This window comes from Convolutriloba macropyga, chromosome 4 (assembly GCF_964194025.1).
Source record: "Convolutriloba macropyga chromosome 4, txConMacr16.3, whole genome shotgun sequence".
Lineage (NCBI taxonomy): Eukaryota > Metazoa > Xenacoelomorpha > Acoela > Convolutidae > Convolutriloba > Convolutriloba macropyga.
The window spans coordinates 59,692,294-59,716,288 of NC_134471.1; the positions used below are offsets into that span (position 1 = coordinate 59,692,294).

Sequence of the window (23,995 nt, forward strand, 5' to 3'; positions counted from 1 at the left end):
CACGTATAGCAGCTGCATTGCCATTTTATGACTCCTTATTGGGTCTATTAACCACCATAAGGATATTGAACCATTGCTGTAAAAAATAAGGATTAATTAATCATGCTGTTAATCTTAAAGTCGATTCGCCCCTGGAAGCCAGTTCTTGTGTATTTGGTGTTGAGAGGCTTGTCTTATGTTGGGTCTCGCTGGCTACGGTTTATTCAGGTAAAACATAACTTTCATGTTTCCAGACGGAGCTTCGTAAGCGCATTGGAAAACTTTATATTTGTCACAGAACTTTTGCATAAAGACCTCAAATGGATATTCAACCCATCTAGTGCTGGTGATAGCTGGGAGAAGTTGGTTCTTAGTTTTAGGAGAGGATTCTGTACAATCCTCGGTAAAGTTCACCTCAAACATGTGGTTTTCAAGCCCACATAGTGTCTTCCCGAGTGCTGCAATTGCTTTAGTTGCACAAGTTTAGTCATATTGGCGGAAAACTTTGTTCCTGCTCTAAACCGTAGATCGCAGATCTAAGTGGCAGACCCCAGTCAAGCAGAACTTCAGGACTAGTGATTTAATGCGGTTAGGAGAAGAAAGCAAGCTTAGTAGCAACTACAATACTACTACTATGCTCATTCGCCAAGCGCTGGTTCTGGTTCCCTGAACATCTGGGCCCGTGCAAAGTGATATTGCTGAGTATGAAAATGATTAAATTTTTGTTAAAAATTTTTATAAAATACTTTGTCCGTTTTATACAAAAATTTTCGAAAAAATTTCTTGATCTAAAAGCCCTTTACCTATTTTTTGATATTCCCCAAAAACGGTCATCCTGTAAAAATTAAAATCAAGTTTAGCATGAAAATTTCATTGTGTATGGAACAATTTAGATTGAACACGAGAGCGCTTCTAATTTCACGCTGACTGGCAAAAAAACGATAAAGATAGATTTGCCTGATTTTTTGTTGTTAGCGTTTGAATTATTGTTAGAAAAGTCAAATCGCTGTTATGCTTATACTTTTTTCGTGAATTCAGTTTACTATTGAGACTTCTGCCAGAAAGTTGGACCCTAAGGAAATTAAATTTTAATTTGGAATTGATCATACACAATTTGAACCACCAAAAATCGAGTTTTGTTGGTTAAAAATAGCTAATCGCTGATTTTTTTTCAACCATTGCACGAACTATTTTGGAAATACCGCCTCTCCCTATTTGGCGGAGACAGTTTTTGAAGAACTCATTTGTTGCAAAAAAGATCAGAAAGCTCAGAAATTAGTCCAACTTTTTTTTCGCTCTGGAAATTATAAGTTTTTTTTTACATCTCCAGGTATATATAGAGAAACATTTCCAGCAGCAAGTACAAAAAAACGTCACCGGGGTTTTTAATTTTAGCATATTGAATTTCTGCGTGAGGGGGCAAACTCTTTCGTTGCAACACATGAAAGCGGTAGTGAAAGGTCACTCACAAGTTTTTCTTATTTAAACTCTCAATCAATTTCTGTAATAAAGCCTGTTAAATGGGTATTCGATGCAATAATTTGAGTTAGAGGATGCCCAATGCATCAAAAGCAAAATCAGTTGTTGTCAAAAGTCAGGAACAGGAGAACGATTGCATTGCTAAGAAAACTGAGAAGAGGATAACTTCTTCGTAGTAAAAATTTTTTTACTTGCTTTTTTTGCTTGATGTTTAAGTACAATGGTAAGGAACTGGATGCAGCTAAAGTTGTTATGTTCCCAAATTTATGAAAACCTGATTTTTTGTGACATTTGAATGGGGATCTGATTGTTGGACAAAGCTTTCAATTGAAATACTTGGATACCTCTATCGGCTGCAAAATTTGTTTACGTCTTTTCAAACTCTTTTTAGAGATAGTCTTAGTGGCAATTTTTCTATCTTTGTGACAATATTAGGCTTTAGTAAACACTTTGACTACTGTGTTTTTTGGCAACACTCATGTCATTGTTTAGCTGCTGAGTTTTGAATGATTTTAAAGAGATGAAATAGGACATGATGTGAGAAGAATGAATGCTCAAACTGAATAATGGACATAGGAAACTCAATAATTCACACAAATTAAAAAGTTTTTTGAATCAGAGATTTACGTAACTTCACCTAATTTTTTCCAAGATTTGGCAAGAAACTCAAAATCATTAAAATCACAACGGGTCAATCAAATGTGTGTTTTTTGTTTAATTTCTATGATTGTTAGATTTTTTGTTTTGAATTCAATTATATTTTTAGAAATTATAAAAAGGAAAACTGCTTATTTTTACTATATGATTTTGATTAAAATTTGAGCGTTTAATATCAACTTCACGAATTTCCCTCGAAATAATGGCATATTTTTTGTCATCGAACAGCATTTTTATTGTTCTGAACCCTGGCACCCTGACATATATTTTTACTGACTTCTTTTAAAGTCAGCTGATGAATACAACGGATAAAAGAAAACACAAATATGTGAATCAAAGTATGCTACATGTGAAAGCTAATCTGAAAAACTTATTAGACCTTTAATGAAATCTGACTTAATAACAGCCAAATTGCTAACCACTCAAATGAGTTTTTGGAGAACAAGGAAAAATTTTGTTTCAGAAAACGCAATTTCCTACAGATAACGTCATCTTGAGGGTAAACTTCTGATCAAAAAAATAAAGCGGAACAGAACAACGGATCATATAAAAAGCAGGAAGCCGTTCTTTATAACAAATAATATTCTGAAATTGAAACAACAGTACGTAAATTAAAATCTGCAAACAAATTTGAGATGTTTGAAAAACAAAATCTGTTCCATCATTTTAACTTGTACCTTTCGAAAGAAACATGGACTACTTCAGACGTTATTTCTATGCTTAGCTTAATAACGAACCCTTAATTTGATTTAAACTATTTTAAAATAAAATTGTAAAAAAATATGATAGGAATGTATATAGCATACCTGACCTGTAAACGCCATCCACTCAACTTCAATTGAGTTTTTGATGTATTAGAACTGCAGAAAACATATTAAATAGTTGAAAAATTCAGGTAATTTATCTCAGAGTTTATCAACTCTCCGTTGTTGCTTTTTCATGTATTGATTGTGCTCAGTGCACTTCGGACATCTGCAGAGCAAAATTGTTGGCATTCAATGAGTTGGTTGGAACTTCCAGTAGCTAAACGGACGCTTAGGAGAAGTTTCTACAAGAAGAGAACGAGAGCGACACAAACTTGATCGACGACTACCACTGCCCAGACTTTGGAAATTTCCATAAAACTGTAATCAACAAGAATTCGTAATTTTAGTGCCGCGTAATTGTTAGGCACTTCATTATGATTTGGCAAAGTTATGTAATCGTCAACAACATTTCGATCGTTTTTAACTTTTAACTTTGTAATCGTTTTTGATTATAAAGTTATGTAATCGAAAAGTAGTTTCCTTACATTGTTTCTAATTGCTTCTATTGTTAAATTTCGCCTCCTGAACTTCGGGCTTTGAAGTTTGATCTATTTGCGTTTTACTTGTTTTCTCTGGTAACGATGCTGCTTTCTCTAAACGGGCAACGTTTTCTTACAGGTCTTTGGTTTTGCCCATTTGCTTTGACCTCCGATTCTTTATTGTTTACTTGATTGGCTATTGCCTCAATTTTGGATTTTAATTCTCCAATTACGGACTCTTTACAAACCAGGTTTTTCCCCAATTTATTCAAATCTTCATTTTGTTTTTCAGTGCTGATTTGTTTTTATCAATTTGCTACACGTACCTACACATATTTTTTCCCAAGGTTTGGCAAGAAAGTCAAAACTAAAAAATCACAATGGTACTATCAAATGTGTGTTTTTACTTATTTTCTATGATCGTTAGATTTTTCGTTTTGCGAATTATTTTCTTACAAATTATAAAAACAAAAGAACACTGCTTAATTTAAGGAATTGAGTTTAATTCAAAACTATGTTTTTGAAATCAAATTCATGAATTTTCTTCCAAATCAATGCATATTTTTCGTCGTCGAATACCACTTGCGGAATCATTTTTGTTGCTTTGATCCCTAGCACACTCACATTTAAATTTTAGTGCCTTTTAAAAATCAGCTGAGCAAAACAACGGATAAACGAACAGAGAAATTGGGGAATTAATGTGTGCTAAACGTGAAAACTAATCTGATAAATTAATAGATCGCTAATGAAATCTGACTTATTACCAACCAAATTGCTACCCACTCAAATGAGTTCTTCGAATTTAAGAAAAAATTTGTTTCAAAAAATGCCTTGTCCTACAGATAACGTTATCCTGAGGGTGATGTTGTGATCAGAAAAAAGGCGGAACAGAACAACTAATCATATTAAAAGCAAGAAGCTGTTCTTTACAGCAAAAAGTCTTTCTGAAATCGAAAAAACAGTACGGAAATTAAAATCTCCAAACAAACTGTAAAAATTGAAAAAACGGGGTGGGGAGAATCCCTAATCAAATCCCAACAATTTGTAGATAATTGAACATTCAAAAAAGAGAACTAGAGTAGTGGTAACTTCCCATGCCTTTTATCCTTTATAACAGAGAGGGTTATATCGGGCCCTTCTATTAATCCTAAAATTCAGATTGGAGGCAGCACTATTTTAAAATAGTCATGATAAAATTGATTTCTGAGTTCTCTAGCCTCAACTTCTCTATGAGCTAAGTGTTTTGGAGAAAAAAAAACAAATATAAAATAGGTGGTACTGTGATTGAGAAGTATATCAAGTTCTCAATGCATCGAAGTTAAACTAATAGATCAATCTGTGACCATAAAGACTACTAAAATTGAAGATGAAGTTCGTCGTAGAACTCGCCAAAACTTCCACGAGCAGGCAACCCTACCCTCAGAGTGGCTTAACTTATTCAGTCTGCAAAGGAGCGCGGCGATTGATACTCTTTGAAACTCTCTTCTTGAGGGTGTCTGCAGTCACTCTCTTGATGTCCAAGTCCCGGGAGATCTTAACTTAACCTAATAGTCATTGATCTCTCTAAAACCACCTATGTTCCTAAGTAGCTATGTTGTGTTTTCAATTAAAGCCAAACTCTAATTTAAAAAATTACTAGAATTATAAATTAAAGATTGCAAAGTTATCACAGCCTTATTCCTAACTAAATCAAAGCTAGAAGAAAAAAAATGTTTTCTACAACAAGTGTCCTAGCTATTTTCTATTTCTCTATTCGATCTCTGAGTCTACACCGACACTATCGCATAATCCTAAGAAATTAGAAAAATCGAACTAAGGAAAGACTATTACCGCTGAGAATAACGAAGCTTGTAAAATAAGCAAGTGAATTTAGAATCAGGAAATTGGGTTAAGAAAAAGGCTCATAACTTGAGATAATTGGAACCTGCGGGCTTAATTTAGCCTAATCGTTTGAGGAAATACCCTTTACGGGCCCTAAATGTGGCCTGATTTCTAGGGCTTTTGTATATCTGTACGTATTATGTAAGGTCCGAAAAATGCGTTCCAGGTCAATTGTTCATGCCTAAATCTTCGAATAATAATTTTAGTATACCTTCAAGGTGTTGCCTTTACCTAGATTATCAGTTCCGAATAATATCTTTGTTTCAAATTTTTTACCAACTTAGTTTGAGAGAATCAAATCATAACTCTAATCTTGATCTGTACAAATAAAAATATTTCTCTTTGGTCTAATTTCGGTTTCGGTTCATGCGGTTCATCGAGAAAATTTAAAGTTTAGTTCGAATTTCTTTAAATTTTCTTTTCCTGTATTTCTTAAGTTTCAATTTCTACACGTCCCCCTTGGACTCAACTATTCACCCGAAAGGTTATAATTCATCACAAGATTTAAGCACCAAATAGCAAATGGATTATGTGAGGAGTACAAGGATAAAAAGGTAGAAGAGATTACAGGGAGGGTACAACTCTCATTAAAATGCGGAACACTCTAGTTTGTTCTGCTCTCTGACTCTACAAATTAACTCCGTGTGCTGTTTTGGTTGTTTTTCGTCCTCTGATTTGTCATATATTTCGCTCATCATGTGAGGTTGTGCCCTCCGTTTGAAGCAATTTTTTTTCCATTTCCAAAATATAATTATTGGGAATGTGAAAAAAGTGATAACCAATAAAAACAATCCGAAAAAGCCTACCACATTATTAGCAGTTCCTCCAGCTGTGTTTTGTCTTGTTCGCTCTGGGTTGCTCCGATGAAAATCTCGTATCAACCTTTTGCTCGTTTCGGTGTCTATTTCAAGTGGTGGTTTTGCTTGTAGTTCGACTTTGACATGTTCTGTTACTTTTCTTTGGTAGTCCATGGTGATACTTAGGGAACTCAGCTCGTGGTTTTCTGGTATCGTCATGGTGAACGCTTTCTCAAGTAGAGGGTTGAGCCCTGCGGTCATAACCAGCCCAGTTTCGTTCTGACAGTTGTCGGTTGAGGGCCGCAGAACCAAGCCTCCATTAGATATCTCAGTTCTCCCGTTACAAGGAGGTTGTATGATGCCATTTTGGCATCCTCTCAATCTACTGCTCTTTAGGGTGTTATCTGTGATATTATTTATCCAGCATTTTGTAGTGGCAGACGAAATAAGAAATTTTGAATGCGCTAAATGAATAGGTTGCAGTAGGCATTATTCGAAGGTGGATTATATCAAATTTTTAGGTCTGTAAAACAGCTGCTTCGTGATCACAACAATAGACTGACCAGACAACCGGCTTGTTGGTTTCTAGTCATTGAGAAGGGTTGTTCACAGAGTTTTAGTCGTGTCGAACCTTGACAAGAGAGAATCTGTGCTTCGTCAACTTCAGCAAAGTTAGTCGTAGCTTCTGAGACGACAAAACGTTCACGCTCGGGCACAAGCACTGACGCTGTAGTTGAATTTGCAATAGGTTGCGGAAGGGATACTCCTCTAAAGAGTTTGCGGATGGGGATTTCACTTGAAATCGGGATTTCGATTTTTATGAGGAGCCCATTGTCCCCAATAAAAACCTCACGAAGTAGCTCAAGTTCATAGTAGAGACTAACATGCTGGAGTGATATTGACATCGTTTTGTGATGGAATCGAAGAGATTGTAGGATTCGTTGTAGTTTGTCTCGTTCAACAAGTCTTGATTGTACACACTTAAAGGATTGCACTTTGGAATGAAGAGACACTAAAGCGAAGGAAACGCTATTGATCACGGTTTGCGTTTCGAAGAAAAAGGTGAATACGTCGCTCATTTTGTGGTCGCAGACTTGTGCCTGCTGTACTTGTTCCATATCGTGTTCAAGGTTGTTAATGGCTTGGTCTACGTTTCCGAAATTCCCAGCTGTTTAGTTCAAGATAGTTTTCATTTGTTCCTGCTGTTTTAAATTTTCGTTGCCAAGATGTGTATTGTGCCATCTGTGTTGCTCGATAAATTGTGTAGCTCGTAGTCCATGCGGTCCAAGAAGCCTTGCAGTTCGTCGCATTTTTTCTTCTGATTCCTGACAAAGATGAAAGATGGAGAGCATTTTGCCAGCTGTTTTTTCCACAATGGACTCCAAAACAGGTGCGGCGGCGGCTCCCGCTGCAAGCAACGTTATTGAACTTCTCTTCCTGTTCATGAGCTCCGTAGAATTTGCAAAAATCTTCACATCTCGAATCAGCTGAGTCCTTTCTTCTTCTATCTCGGAAATGTCTTTTTGTAGCGATGTGATCAGGGTATTCTGACTGTTTTCCAGAATGCCGTTTAGTTTTTGGTTATTGCAGTATCCCAACTGAGTCTCTCTCCACACGTGAATTTCTATCTATTTTGAGGACTTTCGAAAAAATTTTAAATGTACTCCAGTCAATGTCCAAGGATTTAGATGGGAGGAGTCTGGGGGACGAACACAATTTTTGCTCGAGTTGTCAATTCATCTGATAGAGTCAACTGGATAACACCACTTCATCTAAAAAGAGATAGCACCACTTCATCTAAAAATTGTCAAAGTTAGAGTAAACTGCACTTGCGGCGACAAGTCTTTTTTTGATACTGAGGTTTCAATTTTGTTTAAAAAAACTGTGCAATTACTATTTGGAACTAAGTTTTGTATTAAAATTGGTTCTAGTGCCCGAATTTAATGTTTTTTTGTGCATGACTCATTTGCTTTGTTCTCTTTTCAATAGTCTGGAAATCTTAATTAAACTAAGAAAAATTCAATTGATTATCATATATAGTCTGGGTTCTGTTTCGACGAGTGTTGCTATGCTTAAGTGCTATTTAAAGTCCTAATCAAGAATTTTTGAACCTTTTGATTGCTTGTTTTTGTGTGTTTAGCCAGTGGCTTCGAAGAAGAAATTTTATTAGTCCAAAGTAATTCTCTCTATCAAAGTGTTCACAATACATTGATAAAAATTATTTTGGTAACGTTTCAAAGTTTTGAGTTGAGTTTGTTAGTAGGTTCGTCATGTGCGCTATGATTAATGTTTTCATTCGTTATCAATTCCGTATCTTATGGTGAATTGGTTTGCCCGCTTGGGGCATCTCTCCGTGTTAGAAAGTAGGTTTGGGCTCGGTGTTTCGAAGTTGAGTGTCATTGGTGTCCGTTTCAACCCTTTCGTGTTATGAGTTTTAAGGATGTTCCTGAATTCTGTATTGAAAGTCTTATCTAGGGTAGTGCTTAGTTGTTCCGTTGTCTCTGGTGGGTCCGTTTGCTCGGCTCTTGGGGGAGAAGGTTCTAGGTTGGCTTCTCCCATGCTCTCTCTCTCATCAAGTCCCGTCAGTTCAGTTGCCTGTACTTCCTCGACGTCCTGCTTCTCGTGATTTGCCTCTCGTCTGATTGCAGCAGTTTTCTCCTGTTCCTCAAACAGATTTTGGAAGAAGTTATCTTCTTCCTCCATCCATTTGTATCTCGAGGAGTTTCGAGGATTTTCTGTGTTCCGACGAAAGAGCCTTCTTGTAGTGTTTTCCGAGAATAGTCCAAGAATTGCCGTTTCTCCCAAGTCTTCTACTGCTTTTCCAGTTGGTTGTCGTCTTCCTGGTGAAGGTCGAGTAATGATCCTGCGTTGATTTGGCTGCTCTTTAACGGGTTCCAGCCTTTTGTAGTGTACAATCTGCCATTTGTTAGAACTGCCCGTTTTAGGTATCTTGTAATGTACATCACAAGTTTTCTCTAACACAACGTAGGGGCCATCCCAAGGCACGAAGAACTTTCTTGACTTGGCTTTGTGGGGAGCGAAGAGCCAAACTCGATCACCATTGCGGTAGCTTTCTCCAAAGACTTCTTTGTGGTATCGGTCTTTTTGCCTCAGTTGATTGCATCCCAAGTTTTCTCTGGCGTTCATGTGTGCTTCAAGAAATTTTTCCTCCAACCATTGAGTGAATTCATAACTTTGAATTTCGTGACCTGGCGCTTCAAGTAGGAGTAAATCGGTTGGGTATTTGCACTCTTGTCCCTAACTCAGAGAGAAGAAGTATGCCCTGTTGTTCTGTGCACTGTTGTGTGGTAGAAGAAGCTCATATATGGGAGCATCTCGTGGTTTGCCTCTCGTCTGATCGCAGACGTTTTCTTCTGTTCCTCAAACAGATTGTGGAAGAAGTCATCTTCTTACTCCATCCATTTGTATCTCGAGGTGTTTCGAGGATTTTCTGTGCTCCGACAAAAAAGTATTCTTGTAGTGTTTTCTGAGAAGAGTCCAAGATTTGCTGTTTCTTCCAAGTCTTCTACTGCTTTTCCATTTGACTGTTGTCTTCCTGTTGAAGCTCGAGTAAAAAATCTCCGTTGATCCGGCTGCTCCTTCACGGGTTCCAGCCTTTTGTAGTGTACAATCTGCCATTTGTTAGAACTGCCCGTTTTAGGTATCTTGTAATGTACATCACAAGTTTTCTCTAACACAACGTAGGGGCCATCCCAAGACACGAAGAACTTTCTCGACTTGGCTTTGTGGGGAGCGAAAAGCCAAACTCGATCACCATTGCGGTAGCTTTCTCCAAGGACTTATTTGTGGTATCGGTCTGTTAGCCTCTTTTGATTGCACCCAAGGTTTCTCTGGAGTTCATGTGTGCTCCTCCAACCAAAAAATTGCTCCTCTAACCATCGAGTGAATTCATAACTTTGAATTTTGGGACCTGGCGCCTTAGGTAGTAGTAAATCGATTGGGTATTTGAACTATTGTCCGTAAACTAAAGAAAAGTTGGTATATCCTGTTGTTCTGTGCACTGTAGTGTGGTTGACGAAGCTCAGATATGAGAGCACGTGAATTTCTATCTATTTGAGGATTTTCGAAAAAACTTTAAATGTACTCCAGTCAATGTCCAAGGATTTAGAAAAGGGGATTGCAATTTCTATCAGTTCAATTAAAATCAACTAGAGTGATCGGAGTCTGTGGGACGAACACAATGTTTGCTCGAGTTGTCAATTCATCTGATAGAGTCAACTGGATAACACCACTTCATCTAAAAAAAGATAGCACCACTTCATCTAAAAATTGTCAAAGTTAGAGTAAACTGCACTTGCGGCGACAAGTCTTTTTTTGATACTGAGGTTTCAATTTTGTTTAAAAAAACTGTGCAATTACTATTTGGAACTAAGTTTTGTATTAAAATTGGTTCTAGTGCCCGAATTTAATGTTTTTTTGTGCATGACTCATTTGCTTTGTTCTCTTTTCAATAGTCTGGAAATCTTAATTAAACTAAGAAAAATTCAATTGATTATCATATATAGTCTGGGTTCTGTTTCGACGAGTGTTGCTATGCTTAAGTGCTATTTAAAGTCCTAATCAAGAATTTTTGAACCTTTTGATTGCTTGTTTTTGTGTGTTTAGCCAGTGGCTTCGAAGAAGAAATTTTATTAGTCCAAAGTAATTCTCTCTATCAAAGTGTTCACAATACATTGATAAAAATTATTTTGGTAACGTTTCAAAGTTTTGAGTTGAGTTTGTTAGTAGGTTCGTCATGTGCGCTATGATTAATGTTTTCATTCGTTATCAATTCCTTATCTTATGGTGAATTGGTTTGCCCGCTTGGGGCATCTCTCCGTGTTAGAAAGTAGGTTTGGGCTCGGTGTTTCGAAGTTGAGTGTCATTGGTGTCCGTTTCAACCCTTTCGTGTTATGAGTTTTAAGGATGTTCCTGAATTCTGTATTGAAAGTCTTATCTAGGGTAGTGCTTAGTTGTTCCGTTGTCTCTGGTGGGTCCGTTTGCTCGGCTCTTGGGGGAGAAGGTTCTAGGTTGGCTTCTCCCATGCTCTCTCTCTCTCATCAAGTCCCGTCAGTTCAGTTGCCTGTACTTCCTCGACGTCCTGCTTCTCGTGATTTGCCTCTCGTCTGATTGTAGCAGTTTTCTCCTGTTCCTCAAACAGATTTTGGAAGAAGTCATCTTCTTCCTCCATCCATTTGTATCTCGAGGAGTTTCGAGGATTTTCTGTGTTCCGACGAAAGAGCCTTCTTGTAGTGTTTTCCGAGAATAGTCCAAGAATTGCCGTTTCTCCCAAGTCTTCTACTGCTTTTCCAGTTGGTTGTCGTCTTCCTGGTGAAGGTCGAGTAATGATCCTGCGTTGATTTGGCTGCTCTTTCACGGGTTCCAGCCTTTTGTAGTGTACAATCTGCCATTTGTTAGAACTGCCCGTTTTAGGTATCTTTTAATGTACATCACAAGTTTTCTCTAACACAACGTAGGGGCCATCCCAAGGCACGAAGAACTTTCTTGACTTGGCTTTGTGGGGAGCGAAGAGCCAAACTCGATCACCATTGCGGTAGCTTTCTCCAAAGACTTCTTTGTGGTATCGGTCTTTTTGCCTCAGTTGATTGCATCCCAAGTTTTCTCTGGCGTTCATGTGTGCTTCAAGAAATTTTTCCTCCAACCATTGAGTGAATTCATAACTTTGAATTTCGTGACCTGGCGCTTCAAGTAGGAGTAAATCGGTTGGGTATTTGCACTCTTGTCCCTAACTCAGAGAGAAGAAGTATGCCCTGTTGTTCTGTGCACTGTTGTGTGGTAGAAGAAGCTCATATATGGGAGCATCTCGTGGTTTGCCTCTCGTCTGATCGCAGACGTTTTCTTCTGTTCCTCAAACAGATTGTGGAAGAAGTCATCTTCTTACTCCATCCATTTGTATCTCGAGGTGTTTCGAGGATTTTCTGTGCTCCGACAAAAAAGTATTCTTGTAGTGTTTTCTGAGAAGAGTCCAAGATTTGCTGTTTCTTCCAAGTCTTCTACTGCTTTTCCATTTGACTGTTGTCTTCCTGTTGAAGCTCGAGTAAAAAATCTCCGTTGATCCGGCTGCTCCTTCACGGGTTCCAGCCTTTTGTAGTGTACAATCTGCCATTTGTTAGAACTGCCCGTTTTAGGTATCTTGTAATGTACATCACAAGTTTTCTCTAACACAACGTAGGGGCCATCCCAAGGCACGAAGAACTTTCTTGACTTGGCTTTGTGGGGAGCGAAGAGCCAAACTCGATCACCATTGCGGTAGCTTTCTCCAAAGACTTCTTTGTGGTATCGGTCTTTTTGCCTCAGTTGATTGCATCCCAAGTTTTCTCTGGCGTTCATGTGTGCTTCAAGAAATTTTTCCTCCAACCATTGAGTGAATTCATAACTTTGAATTTCGTGACCTGGCGCTTCAAGTAGGAGTAAATCGGTTGGGTATTTGCACTCTTGTCCCTAACTCAGAGAGAAGAAGTATGCCCTGTTGTTCTGTGCACTGTTGTGTGGTAGAAGAAGCTCATATATGGGAGCATCTCGTGGTTTGCCTCTCGTCTGATCGCAGACGTTTTCTTCTGTTCCTCAAACAGATTGTGGAAGAAGTCATCTTCTTACTCCATCCATTTGTATCTCGAGGTGTTTCGAGGATTTTCTGTGCTCCGACAAAAAAGTATTCTTGTAGTGTTTTCTGAGAAGAGTCCAAGATTTGCTGTTTCTTCCAAGTCTTCTACTGCTTTTCCATTTGACTGTTGTCTTCCCGTTGAAGCTCGAGTAAAAAATCTCCGTTGATCCGGCTGCTCCTTCACGGGTTCCAGCCTTTTGTAGTGTACAATCTGCCATTTGTTAGAACTGCCCGTTTTAGGTATCTTGTAATGTACATCACAAGTTTTCTCTAACACAACGTAGGGGCCATCCCAAGACACGAAGAACTTTCTCGACTTGGCTTTGTGGGGAGCGAAAAGCCAAACTCGATCACCATTGCGGTAGCTTTCTCCAAGGACTTATTTGTGGTATCGGTCTGTTAGCCTCTTTTGATTGCACCCAAGGTTTCTCTGGAGTTCATGTGTGCTCCTCCAACCAAAAAATTGCTCCTCTAACCATCGAGTGAATTCATAACTTTGAATTTTGGGACCTGGCGCCTTAGGTAGTAGTAAATCGATTGGGTATTTGAACTATTGTCCGTAAACTAAAGAAAAGTTGGTATATCCTGTTGTTCTGTGCACTGTAGTGTGGTTGACGAAGCTCAGATATGAGAGCACGTGAATTTCTATCTATTTGAGGATTTTCGAAAAAACTTTAAATGTACTCCAGTCAATGTCCAAGGATTTAGAAAAGGGGATTGCAATTTCTATCAGTTCAATTAAAATCAACTAGAGTGATCGGAGTCTGTGGGACGAACACAATGTTTGCTCGAGTTGTCAATTCATCTGATAGAGTCAACTGGATAACACCACTTCATCTAAAAAAAGATAGCACCACTTCATCTAAAAATTGTCAAAGTTAGAGTAAACTGCACTTGCGGCGACAAGTCTTTTTTTGATACTGAGGTTTCAATTTTGTTTAAAAAAACTGTGCAATTACTATTTGGAACTAAGTTTTGTATTAAAATTGGTTCTAGTGCCCAAATTTAATGTTTTTTTGTGCATGACTCATTTGCTTTGTTCTCCTTTCAATAGTCTGGAAATCTTAATTAAACTAAGAAAAATTCAATTGATTATCATATATAGTCTGGGTTCTGTTTCGACGAGTGTTGCTATGCTTAAGTGCTATTTAAAGTCCTAATCAAGAATTTTTGAACCTTTTGATTGCTTGTTTTTGTGTGTTTAGCCAGTGGCTTTGAAGAAGAAATTTTATTAGTCCAAAGTAATTCTCTCTATCAAAGTGTTCACAATACATTGATAAAAATATTTTGGTAACGTTTCAAAGTTTTGAGTTGAGTTTGTTAGTAGGTTCGTCATGTGCGCTATGATTAATGTTTTCATTCGTTATCAATTCCGTATCTTATGGTGATTTGCTTTGCCCGCTTGGGGCATCTCTCCGTGTTAGAAAGTAGGTTTGGGCTCGGTGTTTCGAAGTTGAGTGTCATTGGTGTCCGTTTCAACCCTTTCGTGTTATGAGTTTTAAGGATGTTCCTGAGTTCTGTATTTAAAGTCTTATCTAGGGTAGTGCTTAGTTGATCCGTTGTCTCTGGTGGGTCCGTTTGCTCGGCTCTTGGGGGAGAAGGTTCTAGGTTGGCTTCTCCCATGCTCTCTCTCTCTCATCAAGTCCCGTCAGTTCAGTTGCCTGTACTTCCTCGACGTCCTGCTTCTCGTGATTTGCCTCTCGTCTGATTGTAGCAGTTTTCTCCTGTTCCTCAAACAGATTTTGGAAGAAGTCATCTTCTTCCTCCATCCATTTGTATCTCGAGGAGTTTCGAGGATTTTCTGTGTTCCGACGAAAGAGCCTTCTTGTAGTGTTTTCCGAGAATAGTCCAAGAATTGCCGTTTCTCCCAAGTCTTCTACTGCTTTTCCAGTTGGTTGTCGTCTTCCTGGTGAAGGTCGAGTAATGATCCTGCGTTGATTTGGCTGCTCTTTCACGGGTTCCAGCCTTTTGTAGTGTACAATCTGCCATTTGTTAGAACTGCCCGTTTTAGGTATCTTTTAATGTACATCACAAGTTTTCTCTAACACAACGTAGGGGCCATCCCAAGGCACGAAGAACTTTCTTGATTTGGCTTTGTGGGGAGCGAAGAGCCAAACTCGATCACCATTGCGGTAGCTTTCTCCCAAGACTTCTTTGTGGTATCGGTCTTTTTGCCTCAGTTGATTGCATCCCAAGTTTTCTCTGGCGTTCATGTGTGCTTCAAGAAATTGTTCCTCCAACTTTTGAGTGAATTCATAACTTTGAATTTCGTGACCTGGCGCTTCAAGTAGGAGTAAATCGGTTGGGTATTTGCACTCTTGTCCCTAACTCAGAGAGAAGTATGCCCTGTTGTTCTGTGCACTGTTGTGTGGTAGACGAAGCTCATATATGGGAGCATCTCGTGATTTGCCTCTCGTCTGATCGCAGAAGTTTTCTTGTTCCTCAAACAGATTGTGGAAGAAGTCATCTTCTTACTCCATCCATTTGTATCTCGAGGTGTTTCGAGGATTTTCTGTGCTCCGACAAAAAAGTATTCTTGTAGAGTTTTCTGAGAAGAGTCCAAGATTTGCTGTTTCTTCCAAGTCTTCTACTGCTTTTCCAGTTGACTGTTGTCTTCCTGTTGAAGCTCGAGTAAAAATTCTCCGTTGATCCGGCTGTTCTTTCACGGGTTTTAGCCTATTGTAGTGTACAATCTGCCTTCTGTTAGAACTGCCCGTTTTAGATATATTGTAATGTACATCCCAAGTTTTCTCTAACACAACGTAGGGGGCATCCTAAGGCAAGAAGAACTTTCTCGATTTGGCTTTGTGCTGAGCGAACAGCCAAACTTGATCACCATTGCGGTAGCTTTCTCCAAAGGCTTCTTTGTGGTATCGATCTGTTTGCCTCTCTTGATTGCACCCAAGGTTTCTCTGGAGTTCATGTGTGCTCCTCCAACCAAAAAACTGCTCCTCCAACCATCGAGTGAATTCATAACTTTGAATTTTGGGACCTGGCGCCTTAGGTAGAAGTAAATCGATTGGGTATTTGAACTATTGTCCGTAAACTAAAGAAAAGTTGGTATATCCTGTTGTTCTGTGAACTGTACTGTGGTTGACGAAGCTCAGATATGAGAGCATTTCGTCCCAAGTGTTCGGATTTACCGCACAGTATTTCAAAACTACATCATCAATGACCCGGTTGTGTCACTCAACCATACCGTTGCCTTAAGTGGGGTAAGGCGAGGTCTTTGTTTTTTCATTCTGATCAGCTGGCAGATTTTCAAGATAAGTTTACTGCAAAAGTTTGAGCCCTGGTCAGTGTGAATTGAATCCTGGTGCCCCAAAAAGAATCCGTTTTTCCACGATTGCTCTTGCCACGGCCTCGGCAATTATGTTTTGCATTAGTGTGCTGACTACAAATTTGTTGAAGTAGTCGGTGAGTACGAGAATATCTTTGTACCCTCCTATTTTAGTTTCGGTCACTGTCCCCAGGATGTCTGCGGCAATTTTCTTGAAACGAATTCCTACGTTAATTGTCTGAAATAGTGCTTTCCGTTTTTGCCCAGCTGTAGATCGCGATTGACACGTCAAACAGTTTTCACACTTCCTCTCAATGTCTTTTCTCATTTTTGCCCACCAGAACCGTTGCCTAGCTCTGTCGAGTGTCTTCTGAAAAGCGAAGTGTCTCCTACTCATCTTAGATTCGTGTAGTTGTTCTAGCACGTTTTTCCGTAGACTTGTGGGCACCACGAACTGTCTGACAATAGAATTTGTTCCCTCAGTAAGCCACTTCTGGTATAGAACTCCCTCTGCCAATTCTAGTTGTTCCCGCACACACCAGAGTGCCAGCGCATCCTCTCCGGCTGCAATAGCTGCTTTTTTCTCTACATTTGCCAAGGGACGTTTGCGTGCCGTTTTGTCAGCATCGGACCAATGAAAACCGAGTTTTATTGCAGGGTCTTGCGCCTGACGTTCTCTTGCCGCTTCTCTGCCCTCCTCTAGAACAATTTCCATTGATGTCTCGTCGTTGTTGGGAAAGTTTGCTTCATGTTTGCTGGATTGGTCCGGATTTGAGGTCATTCGATCTCTTCCCAAATTGTTAAGGCTGCAGTATTTTCTTCCTTTGTCAGTTTCAGGAACTTCTATCTCGGGTTTGTTGAAATGGACAGTTTCGGTGGTCATCTAGGTCTCAACAACCTCGTTTTGGCCGGAGTAATCACTCTCGTCATCTGTCGACCACTCGAATCCAAATTTTCCTCTGGATGCCCGTTTTTTCATCACAGCATAATAGAGATTTCGGAAGCTCATACTGTATGGAATTTCAAATTCGTCGTTATTGTGGCTGTCCTGCAGTTGAGTTTTATTTTGATGGGGTAATTCGGAAACCCACTCTGTGTTCTGAGGTCCGAAATCTGAATTTGTACCCGTTTCAATCCATTCTGTAGTCTCATCTTCGAACTCATGCCTCGTGAACGTTAGAGTTTTCGCCATTTGATTTTTGGGGGCTAGTGCGTGGGTTAGTTTTATATCTGTTGATAAACCTGGGTAGGATTCCGGTGAAGTCATCATTTGGATATGCCCGAGTGCGTCGCTTAAACTTTCAGCGGGGGAGGGGCAGTTGCCGAATATCTCTTTCTTCTCCTCTTCAGTCAATTCGGGAGTCTGGCTAAACTGTCGTGAAAGTCAATCTGCGTTTCCATGTTTCTAACCAGGAAGATGAACCCCCTGGAAGTCAAACTCTTGAAGCTTTTTAACATTAGAAAGGTCATTCCATCGTTATTTTGCCTTAACAGCCATTGAAGTGAAGCATGATCTGTTTTGAACACAAACCTTGTCCCGCATAGCTATGTTTTGTACCACTTCATTGCCTGGATTACAGCTACTGCCTCCCGCTTTGATGTTGAATATTTACATTCGGCTGGTGATAGTACTCTGCTTGCAAAGGCCACTAGATACTCAACACCATCTATGACATTTGAGAGTACTGCGCTCAAACTGTTGTCACTTTTGTCTGTATCTAGCAGGAATGGTGAGCTGTAGTCTGGATGCGACAAAACCGTGCTCTCGATCATTGCTGTTTTCAGGTTCTCGAAAGCAACTTGACAGTCCGGTGTCCAGGTGAATCTCCGGTTCTTCTTCGCGATCTCATGTCGTGGTTCTGCTAACCCGGCAAAGTCCTTTACGAATCGACGATAGTAACTGCAGATTCCCATGAACGATCTTATTTCTGTAATATTTTCCGGTCTTTTCCACTCTTTCAGTGCTCTGATTTTTCCCTCATCGGGAGAAACCGTTCGGCACTGATTTTGTACCTCAAATACGTAACTGAGTTTTGGTATAATTTGCCCATCTTTGGCTTAAGTTTCAAGTTTGCATTCCGTACGGCTTCAAACACAATTTGAAGATTGGGGGTTCTTCGTGATCTTCCTCTGACTTGCTGAAGACTAAAACATCGTCCAGAATTATGAGAACAAAACTGAAGAGGTACTCGTTAAAGATTGCTGTCATCAAACGTTGAAGTTTGCCTGGGGCATTGCACAGTCCAAATGATAGTCGCAGGAACTCCTAGTGACCACCGTCAGGGGTAACGAATGCAGTTTTTGGTATCGCTGACGCTGCTATTGGGACCAGCCAGTATCCGGAGGCTAAATCCAGGCTCGAAAAAACTTTAGATCCATGAAGAGCTTCCATGAAGAGTTTTCTAAAGTCACACATTCTATTGCTGCCGTCTTTCTTTGTTACGAGTACAATTGGCGCACTGTGCGGGCTTTAAGATGGCTGGATGATATTCCTGGAAAACATATCGTCTACTTCCTGTTCCACAACTGCCATCTTCCCGGGTGCTAATCGATAGGGAGAAAGTTTAATTGGGCGAGCGTCTCCAGTACCAATCTTGTGCTCCACTAAATGTGTCCGACCCAACTCAACAATTTGTTGAAACTCTTGATCTGATGTTCCATCGAGTCATTGAGTCGCATGCCCATGCACACATTCGTCAATAAATCTCGGACTTGGTTTTTCTCCCATTTTCATCGTGGTCGCCTTGCGTCCGACGTACGTGTCCTGTCCGTCTTGGTCGGTATCGGGCGTTCTCAACTTTCGCAATTGCTTCGAAGGCTATGGCTCTTTGCGCGGATGCAATGAAAGTATCCTGATCTTCTTTGAGGAGGGCATATCATATCTCACTTTCCAACAATCCATCAATAAAGGCGTGCTTATTTGATTCTTGCCTTCCGGCTGCTTTCAAATGGGCGTTTGCTGCTTCGCCCAGTTTTCGGACTCTTCGTGGGAACTCTTTTATGCTCTCTCTTTCATTTTGCTGTAGGTTCTGGAACTCGGTTCTGGCACTCGTTGAATTAGGTCTCCAATTCGGTTGTTGAGGGCATTGAGCACACGCTCGATCGTTGGGGCCGGTTGTCCTTGTATTTGATTGAAGTACTGATTCGGGAGGTTGTAGTACTCGTCAGGTGCGTAGTTGCTCAAGCAAGTAGGGAGGACCGCTCGCTGTCTGGCGTCATCCCAATTGCTTGCCTGAGACAATGCTTCGAAATGGCGTGTCCATCGCTTCAGTCAGTCGAACTCTTTGCTCGGATAACGTAACGACGTAACGGAATTAGAGGTGGAGCAGCCACTACGATTTGCTGCTGGGCGTGGTTGTTGTTTGCGTTTGCCATTTTTATTGTGTTCACTTAAGGAACGTTAATTGTTTTCTTCCTCAAAAAAGTACTTTACTTTAATGCCTTTGTTTTTTTTGTCTCAAGAACCCCTTGTTATTGTTTTTTTTTTGTTTTTACAAAAAAGACAAAGAAACAGAATCTAAAAACTATAAAATAACAATTTGGATTCGCAGTAATTCAATTGTTAAAACTTTTTTTGAATTGTGTTCAAATTAGCAGTCAGTTTTGGTTTATATGGTTTTGATATAAGCTATTTTGATTACGATCGGTCGTTCTTCACTATTGTTTCGTAAAAACGTCTCTTCTCTTTTTTTGTTCAAAGTTTTTTTGAAGTTTCACTGACGGTACGTGAGCCCTGCTCGCGTTCTTCGTTTTATACCTAAGTATTCCCCTTTTTCGCTAGCTTTTATAGTAATTCCTGTGACTTTTTCTAACAATAAATCCCTCTGTGTTCGCCAATGTAGAATTTGAAAAACTTGGGTGGCGAAATTCCCAAATCAAATCCCAAAAAATTTTAGATACTTGAATATTCAAAAAAAGAGAACTAGAGTAGTGGTAACTTCGCAAGCCTATTATCCTATATAACAGAGAGGGTTATACCAGGCCCCCCTATTACTCCTAAGAATCAGATTGAAGGCAGCACTATTTTAAAATAGTAATGATAAAGTTGAATTCAGAGTTCTCGAGCCTGAATTAAGGGCTAAGTGTATGGAGAAAGGAAAACAATTATAAAATAGCTGGTACTGTGATTGAGAAGTATACCAAGTTTTCAGTGCAACTAAGTTATACTAAGAGATCAATCTGTGACCCTAAAGACTACCTAATTTGAAGATGAAGCTCGTCGTAGTTCACTCCACAACACAACCAGACGAGTATCAACCACTTGAAGAAAGAACGCAAGATCTATGGCCATCATGTATTTCAGAGTTACTGTAGACCGTGTTAAGTGCCTACTTGGTTCGCCCATCTATTTTACACGAGTTAGTCTTACTCGCCAAGTCTTCCACGAACAGGCAACCCTACCCTCAGAGTGGCTTCACTTATTCAGTCTGCAAAGGAGCGCGGCGATTGATACTCTTAGAAACTCTCTTTTTGAGCGTGTCTGCAGTCACTCTCTTGATCTCCAAGTCCCGGGAGATCTTAACTTAACCTAATAGTCATTGATCTCTGTAAAACCACCTATGTTCCTAAGTAGCTATGTTATGTTTTCAATTAAAGCCAAACTCTAATTTAAGAAATTACTAGATTTATAAATTAAAGATTGCAAAGTTACAACAGACCTTATTCCTAACTAAATCACAGCTAGAATAAAAATAAATGTGTTCTACAACAAGTCGCCTAACTATTTCTATTTCTCTATTCGATCTCTGAGTCTACACCGAATCTATCGAATAATCCTAAGAAGTTAGGAAAATCGAACTAAGGAAAGACTATATTACCGCTGAGAATAACGAAGGTTGTATAACAAGCAAGTGATATTAGAATAAAAAAATTGGGTTGAGAAAAAGGATAAAAAATTAGCCGTATTTATACTAGCTTATCTTTTCATAACTTGTGATAGTTTAGTTCTGCGGGCTTAATTTAGCCTAATCGTTTGAGGAAATTCCCTTTAAGGGCCCTAAATGTGGCCTGATTTCTAGGGCTTTTGTATATCCATACGTATTATGTAAGGTCTGAAAAATGCGTTCCAGGTCATTTGTTCATGCCAAAATCTTCGAATAATAATTTTAGTATACCTTCAAGGTGTTTCGTTTTCTAAGATCATCAGGTCCGAATAATATCTTTGTTTCAAATTTGGTACCCACCTAGTTTGAGAGAATCAAATCATAACATTAATCTTGATTTGTACAAATAACAATATTTCTCTTTGGTCTAATTTCAGTTTCGGTTTATACGGTATAATTTAGTTCAAATTTCTTTAACTTTCTTTTTCCTGTATTCCTTAAGTTTCATTTTCTACACAAATTTGAAACTTTTTAAAACAGAATCTGCTCCATAATTATAACTTGTACTTTTCGAAAGAAACATGGAGTACTTTAGACGTTGTTTAGCAAAAGTTTAGCAGAATATGGAAGCTTTAATTTGATTTAAACTATTGTAAAATAATGCAAAATTTTGAGAAGTAGAATGTATATAGTATAACTGACTTGTAAACTTCAACCGTTAACTTCAATTCAATTTTTAATGTACTAGAACTGCAGAAAACATAATAAACATTTGAAAAATTTAAGTAACTTGTTTTAGAGTTTTTCAGCTCTCCGCTGTTGCTTTTTCATGTATTGATTATGCTCGGTGCACTTCGGACATCTGCACAGCAAAGTTGTTGGCATTGAATAAGTCGATTGGAACTTTGCGTAGCAGAACTCTCGCTTAGAAGAACTTTCTACAAGACGAGAACGAGAGCGACATGCACTCGATCGACGACTACCACTGCCTGGTACTTTGGAAATTTCCACAATTCTGTAATCATCAGGTATTCGTAATTTTAGCGTTGCGTAATCGTTAGACAGATCTTTATGATTTGGCAAAGTTACGTAATCATCAACAACTGTAAACGTAGTTCTTTCCCGCTGTTCTGAATTGCTTCCATTATTAGTTTTTGGTTCCTCGACTTCGGAATTGGAAGTTTGATCTATTTGCGTTTCATTTGTTTTCTCTGGTAACGATGCTGCTTTCTCTAAACGGGCAACGTTTTCTTCCAGATATTTGACTTTTTGCCCATTTGCTTTCATCTCAGATTCTTTATCGTTTAGTTGATCGGTCAATGCCTCAATTTTGGACTTTAACTGTCCAATTTCGGAATCTTTACAGTCCACATCTTTCTCCAATTTATCTAAATCTTCATTTTGTTTTTTCAGTGCTGATTTGTATTTATCAATTTGCTTCTTGTTCTTCTCTAATATTTTGTTCTTATCAGCTAATTGAGATTCGAAATCTTCAGATTTCTCCAAATTGCCATCTGACTTTTTGACCTCGGAATTATCAGCGTCTGACTTTTTGTTCTCTGAACTTTCGACCTCTGGTTTTTGATTTTTGAGTTGATTTTGAAGGTCGCTTATGGTCAAGTCCTTGTCTTTCAAACTGATTCTCAATTTTTCTAACTCCTCTTCTAACTTATCAAGGTCACGGTCGTTTTGTTCAAATTGTTGTTTCCATTTTTGATCCTTTTTCTTCAATTTATCCTTTTCGTTTTCCAAATCTGTGATTGACTTCATCAGCTTCTCGATTTCCTGATCTTGTTCGTCATTTGCCTCAGCTAGCTTTTCGTTTTTGGTTACGTAATCTTGTTGATCGGATTGCAGTTTCTCGTTTTGATTACGTAACTCGTTCACTTCGGCTTTCGTTTTTTGGAGCTCATCCCTCAACGCTTTAAGTTGCTCCTCCAAGTTCTTCAAATTTTCCTCATTGTTTTTGTCGGCCTTTTTCGGTGATTTTTCCAACTCGGTTTTGAGTCGGGCAATTTCATCTTTAAGTTGTTCACGTTTCGTCAGTTCATATTTCAAATCTTCAACTTGTGATTTCAATTCGGAATTTTCCTTCTCTAAAGATTCTATTTTTCCCTGGTCTTGAGGTTTATCTTTCCCGCACACACAGTTTTGATAATTCTGTTTTGAGATCAGCTCTAGTAATTCGTTCACTTTTCCGAACGCCTCTTCAACGTCGGTTCTTACTGTCGTGAGTTCTTCTTCCTTGCGACACTGTTTATCATCTGTTGCCATTTTTGAAAAAAAGTATACAATTATGTAACCTTTAAAAGCATTGCGTAACTCTTGTGAAATTCTAAATAATAGCCATGGGAAACTGTTATGAATCGGAAAGATATAATTCTGTAAACACTTTCCACAGTGAACAAATTAATTAATACAGTAGTAGTTTTGTTTGTACGTTTCGGCGAGTTTTTTAATTTTATGATGGCATCGAATACGCATGTAAACGGTTTTATAATAATAAAATGATTTTATTTGTAGAACTTGAAAACTATCTAATTAAATAAAATTGGCGATTGCAATTACATGTGAAGACTTCATAAATTAAAAGTCAGTTTTTTGACCAAATAAGTATTGGTGTGACTTTATTCAATACAAATGTTTACTATAACTTGTATTTGAAAATAAGCTAAAATCTTTTTCATTTAAGGCGTGTTTGATGGTTGGATGTTCAAAATGCATGCGCAGTACTTCAATAATTGAATAATGGCAAGGAATTTTATTATATTTTGGTCGGTTATCTTTTGTTTATTCGAAACAGGTGGCGATTTTGAAGTAATCGACGTTAATCAGATTTAAATTACTAAGTAAACAAACACATCTTGACTTATTTCAGATTAACGTTTTTAAAATATATTGGAATTTTGGTCAGCGACTAAAGATTGATAAGACCAAGCTCAAGACATGCTCCAACTTTAGTTTGGAATAAAAATGATATTCGATTTGACAGAGTTGGACCTAACAAGGAATTACTGTAGAATTTTGCAACGCCCTTCCCGTTCCCAACTTTTAATGCAATGAAAAAGAAAAAGATTTCAGAACAATATGAGCACTGACGCCAGCCACATTTTTTACTGAATTTGCCTGACTTCGAGTCAGTTTTTGCGAAACGACTAATTCAGACTCTGAAACGCTATCTGATTTGTC

General features: G+C 38.7%; 2 protein-coding genes across 2 annotated transcripts in view; both read right to left on the bottom strand.

Moving 5' to 3' along the window:
• The window catches only part of LOC142337795 (UDP-N-acetylglucosamine--dolichyl-phosphate N-acetylglucosaminephosphotransferase-like), a 246,605-nt gene that overhangs the window by 34,926 nt on the left and 187,684 nt on the right, over nucleotides 1-23,995 (bottom strand). The window lies entirely within an intron of this gene.
• LOC142338573 (uncharacterized) lies at nucleotides 21,457-23,483 on the bottom strand. Its single transcript, XM_075388373.1, has one exon. It carries the CDS (start codon nucleotides 23,078-23,080, stop codon nucleotides 21,602-21,604), a length of 1,479 nt encoding a protein of 492 aa, XP_075244488.1. The 5' UTR covers nucleotides 23,081-23,483; the 3' UTR covers nucleotides 21,457-21,601.